This window comes from Tachysurus vachellii, chromosome 22 (assembly GCF_030014155.1).
Source record: "Tachysurus vachellii isolate PV-2020 chromosome 22, HZAU_Pvac_v1, whole genome shotgun sequence".
In the NCBI taxonomy this organism is placed as follows: Eukaryota; Metazoa; Chordata; class Actinopteri; order Siluriformes; family Bagridae; genus Tachysurus; species Tachysurus vachellii.
Window position 1 is genome coordinate 10965001 of NC_083481.1, and position 9378 is coordinate 10974378.

Sequence of the window (9378 nt, forward strand, 5' to 3'; positions counted from 1 at the left end):
AGACAAGGTGGAAGTGAATCAATGCACATACAGAGTAAATAATTCATGACAGGCCACATGGGAAACAAGAGTCTAAATTTGCTTGTGGGCTTATAAACAGGCATGAAAGTGCTGTCTCAGAGAATACAGAAAGGAGCAAAGCTGGCATTAAAATGCCAATTAACCAACCAGAATTATGAAATGTTATTTCAGGAAATGATCTCTGCTGGCAAACTACTTTGTATATATAAATTTGTAAGTTCTAATTGGATGCACAATGAAAACAAATTGCTTGCAATACATATGAACAATGATCGGTTTTTAGAATTACACCAGTGAGGATAAAACTTGTGAGCCTGTAGTGGTACATGGGTTCCTATGGAAACTGTCATCTTTGGAAGATGCAATATCTCAGGCTTGTGTTTAAAGCCATCTAGCTTGGAGTGTAAAGTGGTGTAATCCATAAACGTTATCCACATCAACCACATGTTGAAACCCATGAACAGCCAATAAAATCATGATTAGCCTAAAGACTGCTAGGATTTTCAGCATTGAACCAGGATAGACCTTTGGCGTTTGCCTGTTTTTTCTGGGTTCATATACCAATCCAAGAGTGACTGACAGAGTCCTGTATAAGAACAAGGAACTAGGATTCTGTAAAATAATGACTGCTTTACTTCTAAATGTAACTAGATCCCTTTTTATTTCTGCCATTTACTATTCTGAGAATGGTTTACAGTGCACAGATCAACTCAGTCCTTTCATATTACTATTTTATAGTTATTTTGACAGCGTCTGTCATCACACTGTCATTACACGAGTCCTTTGATGACTGTGGCTTCGCCTGGGAGCAGTTCAGGACTTGAAAAATAGCCAAGAACAATAAAACTCACCACAGGTCCATCTGACAGGTTCATCATGTGCTATAAATAGTGGCCTGTAGGTGATTCATTACTTTCTAGGCAATAGCAGAAAACCTCCCCCTCTTTCTGTAATGGTTCACCTCTAATTGATCAAGACAGCACTGGGATTAAAAGGTCATGTCCTTTAGCCCAGTTGTATGCAGGAAAATTAACATTTCCCTGTTTCAAAGGTTTCCAATTGTTAAGTCTTCCATGCAGTAATTAGAGAACGTGGCAGAATCTAAGATCTCTGTGTTCTTGTATCCATTTTCATCAGCATATAAAACACAAAAGCAGATCGGCTGCTCTATGTTCTGCTGAGGGCCGTAACTAGGCTGCATTTATTTTCCTATTCAAATATTAATTTTTGATAGTCTTCACATTTCAGTTGGTTTGAATAGTTCCCTGCTACCCTGTGGATGCAGGTGATTAGAGAAGCTTTATGGATGTATCTTTCTTCTGTTGGAAGCTGAATAGGATTTTACTGCTTCATTGCATGGATTGAGCTTTAAAAATGTTTCAGTCCCTAATGTGTGTTTTTGTTCTCATAATTAACCAGCAGTCCCTTTCAAACTTAGAGACATTGTTGTGAAAGCAATATCGACATGTTGTAAAGACCTAAATGAAAAGGTGACCGTAATCACTTGAACACTGGTTGTGATGGGAAGAGTAAGGATAATGAAGACAGGCACACTTGAGTAACATGTCTGTGATCAGACAGTAAATGATCATCATGTGTCTAACCCCATTAGCTGCAAAAAAAAAAAAAAAAAAATGTTTTATGTGTTGTGTACAAACAGGTCCTGTCAGTATATTAAATTAGAATTATAAAATTCATGTCCCTCTAAGAATAAATAAAAACAATTTCCCTGTAGGGGGAATTTCTCTAAACACCTGAAGTTGTGCTCTAAATTGTGAAGCCATACTGCACACAGTTCTCTGCTAATGAATGAGCTTTTCCTCCAGTATTGGCAGTTTATACAGTACATCAAAGAGCACAAAGTAATTAAAATCTGTCCTAGTGGCACAAAGCTCCCATGGTAAAGTGGCCTGCTATGTCTGCTCATTCATCATAGCCCCAGATTATACAGGCTTCATTAGGATGGCTGGTATCACACTCTAGGCTTATTTCTAAGCAATAAGGGAAGGGATTTCATTTCACGTTAGTTGTATATTATGTAATATTCTGTACTGTTGCTTAAGGCAGTAGTTTTCATCTCAAATCCAGTTTACGCTGGTGTTTGATGTCAATCCTGATCCATAAAAGTTCTACACAGTCTGTAAATGCTACAAAAATGGTCTAGTGGAAATCAAATTGCACATGGTGTCATTATTAAAAACTTTGCTGTTGGGTTAGAGGATTTCACATAATTAGACTCAGTCAAGAGGAAGTACTTTCTATAGTTCTCCAGGACAACATTAGAACACAACATGCTAATGGAAGAAGTTACAGAGCCATAGCAAACACTTTTATAATCCCTTTTAATACACTTTCTTTTGATAGCATGCAGGTGGAACTGTGAACTAATCATCCCAGGTGTGCTACACAAGATTTCACAACACAACAATACTAACGATAAGGAAGTGAAGAGAGCAGAGTGCAGTAATTTGTGCAGAATGACCTGAAAGCAGAAGGAATAATAGTTGCACATAGAACAGTAAGCAATGATTTGCACTGCATGCACTACACCCCATGCAGAACATCTCTGATGATAAAATACAAGCACAGAGATTGAAGCACTTAAACAATTCAGAACTTATTTGAAACAATATACTCCAGTCTAACAAAATAAAATTAGAGCACTTTGGCAGGTTCTCAGCTTATCTTGGATTGAGAAGGAAGGAGCTCCCACAAGAACGTACTACTGTGAAGTACAGAGGCGAGAGCATCATGATATGGGCTGCTACTCTGCCAGAGGACCTGGGGCATTATACGTCAATGAAGGAAACATTAATGGAGAGATGTACTGAAACATTCATTCATTCATTCATTCATTCATTCATCTTCTACCGCTTATCCGAATTACCTCGGGTCACGGGGAGCCTGTGCCTATCTCAGGCGTCATCGGGCATCAAGGCAGGATACACCCTGGACGGAGTGCCAACCCATCGCAGGGCACACACACACTCTCATTCACACACGCAATCACACACTACGGACAATTTTCCAGAGATGCCAATTAACCTACCATGCATGTCTTTGGACCGGGGGAGGAAACCGGAGTACCCGGAGGAAACCCCCGAGGCACGGGGAGAACATGCAAACTCCACACACACAAGGCGGAGGCGGGAATCGAATCCCCAACCCTGGAGGTGTGAGGCGAACGTGCTAACCACTAAGCCACCGTGCCCCCCTGTACTGAAACATAATACATAAAAAATTTATCTCGTTTTTTTCTCATCTCATCCCAGAAACTAGCTAAAACAAGAAGGACTCGTATGGCCTAACCAACCTCCTGACTTTAATCCCATTGGAAATTTATGTAGGATTTTTAAATTGCAAGCCCATCCACAATCCCATGTTAGCCTTGGGAAATTCAAGACAATCTTTGCATCTTACCATAGACATCTCAAATCTGCAGTTGCCAAGGCAGCGTTATCCTTGTGAAATAGAGTTTGGTTCCACAAGGACTGTTCCCAAAGCTGACTATCAGATTCAACTTTCTTAGCTGGATGGTGGTCAAAGAGGTGATAATCACCTCTCAGAGTGTCATAGATAATACAAGCTACCACAAGGACATCCAGAAATACTCTCAACCAGTGAAGCATGGTGGCAGCCTCATGCTATGGGGTACTTCTAACTGCTGAGAAAAGGATACATGCTTCCAAAGACAGAAAGATCCTTACAAAAAACCTGATCTAATGTGCATAAAACATGAAACTGTTGAGAAATTTTATCTTTCAGCACAATAAATTAATTAGCTGAATCTAGGTGTAAAAAAGATTGAGACTTTCTTAAAAAATACCTGAAACTGTAATTGCTGCTGCCAAAAATGTTTAGATGATTTATAAAAACATGTTTTTGCTTTAAATCTATAATAAAAAAAAGTTGCAAAAATGGAAGGGGTGCAAGTGGTTTTTTAAATGATCAAAATCTCAGTGTTTGATAAATTAAACTATTGTTTTTACTTTCTAAGATATAATTTTTGCATTGGGAACTTTATAAGATATCATTTTTGCATTTAAATGATACTCTTGTATCTATTTGGCTCTCTGCTTTTGTTTTCCAGGGAAATGGACATGAGAGGGATTTCTTGGATGACAGACGGGTTTACATAATGGATGTCTACAATCGGCACATCTACCCTGGGGACGGATATGCCAAGAGTAAGTGTTCAAAGCTCCGATCTTGAAATCATATCACACAAAGGGATTATCTGAGGACGGCTGTAATATGGTGATATTAAAATCTGTAATCCTGAATTAAGGCACTTTGAGCAATTTTACACCGTTATCAGCAATTGTGCATACAATTATCAATGTACCCAGAGCTTCCCTTCAATTATGAAACAGCGCATTCACTCTCCTAAAGGGGGTAGTGTAGTGTAGTTTTGTGCAGAAGGCTTATGTTGTAATGCCATGTTACTTTCCATGTTTTAATGTCTAGTAATACTGTTCTTATTCTACAAAAATCAGCCATAACATTAAATCCACCTGCATAATATCGTGCAGACCTCCCTTGTGTCGCCAAAACCAGCTCTGACCAATAAATACAGTCCACAAGACCTCTGAAGGTGTGCTGGGGTATCTGGAATGAATATGTTAGCAGCAGATCCTTTAAGTCCTGTAAGCCACTATGCAGACATGTCACACATGTTTGTCCAGCACATCCCACAGATGCTTGGATCAGGATCATAGGAATTTGGAGACCAAACCAACACCTTAAATTATTTGTCATGCTTCTTAAACCATTCATGAGCAATTTTTGCAGTGTGGCAGGACACATTATCCTGCTGTAAAAGGCCACAGCCATTGCCAACAGGGAGTTGTACTTGGTCTGCAACAGTATTTAGGTAGGTGGTACATCATACATTCCTCCACATGCCAGGACCCAAGGTTTTGCAGACCATTGCCCAGAGCATCACATTGCTTTAGTCAGCTTGCCTTTTACCATAGTGCCTCCCGTCTGCACTTCTACTGGAAAAGAAAATAATAGTAATAATATTATTAATGAGGAAGTAGAAAAAAACAGTATGAATAATGCAATAAATAAATTGCAGTGAAATGAAAAATGACAATATAATTTTTAGGTTATTTCATTGTAATGTTTTCCCTACACCAGCATACCAATACAGCTAAGTTTATAAGCTGGATCAGGTGTTTTAGATCAGCAAAATAATCAGCTCTGGAGTACCCTGTACCTCAGGACTACCCCACTGTCATAAAGGACTATTATATATTATACTATACACTTTTTACTATACAATTAAATATTAAAAAAGTCATCATTAAAAGACATCAACCGTTCAATGTGTAGCATTTTAACAATGGACATTGTCACAAAGCAGCTGTATAGAAATGTAAATGAAATAGTTTAAAAATTAAATTCATATGTATCCCTAAAGAGCAATCCAGAATGAATGGTAACAAAGAAAAACCTTTGAGAGGAACTAGACTCAAAAGGGAACCTTTCCTTTTCCACAGAGTAGCTCTGTGCTAGAGCTGAGTATTAGCGTATACATCATTCCATATTTTCCTGACAAACTCAGCCTGCTAATTTCAGTGAATATGTGCCTTCTTCTTTCAACATTTCTCTAAACAAAAGCTCTATTATATAAGTAAATGAATGAATTTGTCTGTCAATCCTACATATTCATTAGGAAGTGCAGCCTGGGTTTCCAAGATAAGGTGTGTTTTAGCTTAGTTTCTTTTTGTTTTTCCTGAGCATTTTCCTTCCATGACATTACGATGTGTTTAAATAGAAAGTGCCTTGCTTTTTGAAAACATATTTTTTCACCCATGTCTTCATCTGCACTGAAAGGCAAAAGATGTTAATTATGTCTTTAAAGTGTTTCAAAGCATTTTGTCTCCATGTCATTATACAGTACTTGATTTTGCATGTCTCTGTAATCCAGGCCATCTCTTTCTCATTTTATAGCAAAGCAAATTTTATTTTAATCATTGGTCTTATAGGCAGAAAGTTTTACAAAAAAATAAGATGCAGTCCTGACAGCGGAGCAAAGCAGGAAATCAACAGGACGTCGGTAATGTTGAGGATGTTGAGTCAGAGGTCAAACAGAAAGTTTTTTTCATAAATGTACCATTATTTAGGTTAGTAATTTGTACTATAAGGGTGGCATAGTGACGTAGCATTGTTGCCTCACCGTTGACTGCTTCAGCTAAAATTGTTTCTGAAGAAGAAAGAATAAATGGATGAATGAAGCTGAAAACTGAGATGAAAGACTAATTTGTGTGTGTGTGTAGGAGCCATTAAAAGAAAAGTGGAGCTGGACTGGGGAACAGAAGACACTGAGTATCTCCAGATGGTGGAGCTCCACTGTGAGGGCACACTGAATGAGATCAGACCTGACATAATTGTGTACAATGCAGGTACTGATATTCTGGATGGTGATCCTCTTGGAGGCCTGGCCATTTCCCCTCAGGTACACAACCTAATGATATACACATTTGTATTTGGATTATTTGCGGAAAAGCAGTATACTAATAGTTTAGCTACAAATATGGCAAGGTCATTTTATTAAGTATAGGGTTTATTTTGAAAGTATTTGGATGGATGTAAATATAAAAAAAAATAATAAATTAGATTTCTGTGTAAGGAGTGCAGCAGGAAAAGAAAAAACTTCTGTTTTAAGTAATAATTTTAATACTTAATTAAGAGTGCCTGTTCTACACATCTCTTTTGCAGAAATAGAAAGTAAGTTTTATTTATTTATTTGTTTGTTTGTTTGTTTATTTATTATTAAGACATAAGCACACAGATAATCTGATATTTAAAATCCTTATTTTGTAAAGTTTTACAAAATACATTTTTAAAAATGCATTTTTTTTGTTATTTTGTACATTTAGTTTGTATTGAAAATATATTGCCAAATCTAAAAAAAAAAAAGACTAATGTTCATATGAATTATTGCTGCCTCTACCACAACACTGTTGTAATTTTCTGATTGGTCATTGATAAATATTCTCTAACAGCACAACTGTTGTCGGCCTTGATTCAAGTCTTTCTAAGATTTCTGTAGTAACAGCTGATTCACAGTGGCACCTATTGAAGGTGATCCATTTAACTGGGGTAAAAAAATCCTGAAATCATATTTTGAAGTTTTCTGTGTAGAGATTAAGTTACAGCTTTTTCAGGATTTTTTTTTTACGGATATTCCGCAACATCAAATCTAACTTAAAAAAGGGTAAAAAGTTTAATTCTTTAATAAATATAAACTGATAAGTAGCACATTGCTACGGTAAATAGTAAAGAATGTGAGAGTGACAGTCATTGTGTTCACCGTGTACTTTCTCTGCTCTCAGGGCATCGTGAAGAGAGATGAGATCGTGTTTAGAGCAGCACGGAGGAGAGGGATCCCCATTCTCATGGTGACGTCAGGCGGCTACCAGAAGAAGACAGCACGTATCATTGCTGACTCAATCCTAAACCTGCACAGACAGCATCTGATTGGTTTAGAGGTGTTGGAAGAGGCGGGGCAGTCAGTGGTGCCAGTCATGATGAGCAAGTCCGTGTTAGCTGGGGAAAATTTCAATACCGTCTGATTTTTACTTATTGGACTAACAGCACTATCCTCATTTTTGTATACTAACAAGCATTTACTCCCGATAAGGTAGGGTGAATCGAGGAACTTTATTCTTCAGTTTTAGTGAGGGGAAAGTTTATATTTTTAGCTGCTTGAGCCTATACTACTTTAATCTGTGGTACTCTGAACTAAACCTTTAAGATGAGATTTAAATTCTTTACATTGGTACTTTATGTAATGCTTGTTTGCACAATTTGAATTTAAGTCTTAAGCTACAGCAATTCCAATACAGGAAGCAGTTTTTAAATTTATTGTACTAAACAAATTACTTCTAGAACAACAAGTCATTTGGTACAAAGCACTCCTGATTATCACAAGTCTAACCTGAATCTGCTTTGCTCGTATTTTTATTCATCTTATTACAGTCTGTGTAATGTTCTAAATGTATAAAGCCATAAATAATAGCATTACTCCATCCACCAGGTCTAGCACAATCCAGCAGCCACAGCTTGGAGAGTTCATCAGCAGGTTTATTGCCTTGGCTTTGTGGGACTGACCAACTGAATGTGCTCTTCATTCCACTCTTACTCAGTTTGACTTTTTCATTAGACTCATTTCAAAGGTGTCTTTCATGAATCATAACCTCTTCGTGCCCCCAGCAAGTTCTTTTTCTTCATCCTGACTCAGCACCTACATTTAGCTATACAGCACTGAGGGAATATAAATTATAAATATAGCTGCAAGCAGCGATGACGGGCCTTCGCACATTTGTTCATCGCTATACGGTGCCTTCCAGAAAACAATGCACGGTGGGCAAGTGCATCAAGTGGGTAAATATCAGTGGACTATTTTATGTTGTTACTGACCCATTTGGGGACTGTAGGTAAATGAAACCCCACATTATAGAGAAATGGGGGCGCTAGTGAGCCACTTAAGAGACACACCTTTGTCTGACCTTTTTGTCCACACTTAACAGCCGACAAATGTGATGTATGTGTCAAATTTCAAGTTAATACAAGCACGCCAAAAGCCTTAAATATGCCTGAAATAAAAGTAAACTTTGACACGATGCCATGGCAACAGTGTTTGAGATATCAAAAATCCGTTCGCAATTTCGCATCTGCAATATCTCTGCGTCATGGTGGCCAAGTCTGGTCTCAATTGCATGAATCCCCTAGGAGGAGTATTTAAAAGTTTACCGCATGAAGCTGACAAAAAATCCACCTTTGTGACTGACACACTTCCTGGGGCCTGTTGGTGGCGCTATACCCGGGACTCACAATAAGCACATCGATGCGATCGGAATCCTTGGCCGAACATACACACCGCGTGTCATCACAATAAGACATTTTTTGCTTTAGATATTAGACACTTTCTGTTTCTCTGAATTCGCCATAACTTTGTCGCCTCGCCATGGCAGCACCGTTCGAGATATCAAAAATCCCTTCGCAATTTAGCAAGTGCAATGTCTTGGCATCATGTTCACCACTTTTGGTGTCAATCGCATGAATTCCCTAGGAGGAGTATTTAAAAGTTCACCACATGCAACTGTTGTGACTGACACACTTCCTGGCGCCTGTTGGTGGCGCTATGTCCGAGATTCACAATAAGCACATCGATGCGATCGGAATCCTTGGCCGAACATACACACCGCGTGTCATCCCAATAAGACATTTTTTGCTTTAGATATTAGACACTTCCTGTTTCTCTGAATTCGCCATAACTTTGTCGCCTCGCCATGGCAGCACCGTTCGAGATATCAAAAATCCCTTCGCAATTTAGCAAGTGCAATG

At 38.2% G+C, this 9378-nt stretch overlaps 1 protein-coding gene across 2 annotated transcripts in view; it reads left to right on the top strand.

Annotated features, from left to right (window-relative positions):
• hdac11 (histone deacetylase 11) overlaps window positions 1-8766 on the top strand; it is a 38168-nt gene extending 29402 nt beyond the window's left edge. Inside the window, exons 8-10 of one of the 2 annotated variants that reach the window (XM_060858265.1) lie at window positions 4112-4208; window positions 6306-6484; window positions 7365-8766. In XM_060858265.1, the coding sequence (XP_060714248.1) occupies window positions 4112-4208; window positions 6306-6484; window positions 7365-7604 (516 nt within the window). In that variant the 3' untranslated portion in view covers window positions 7605-8766. The remainder of the gene's footprint in view (window positions 1-4111; window positions 4209-6305; window positions 6485-7364) is intronic. The other variant, XM_060858264.1, reaches the window with a different exon arrangement.
• The last annotated feature ends 612 nt before the right edge of the window (window positions 8767-9378 follow it).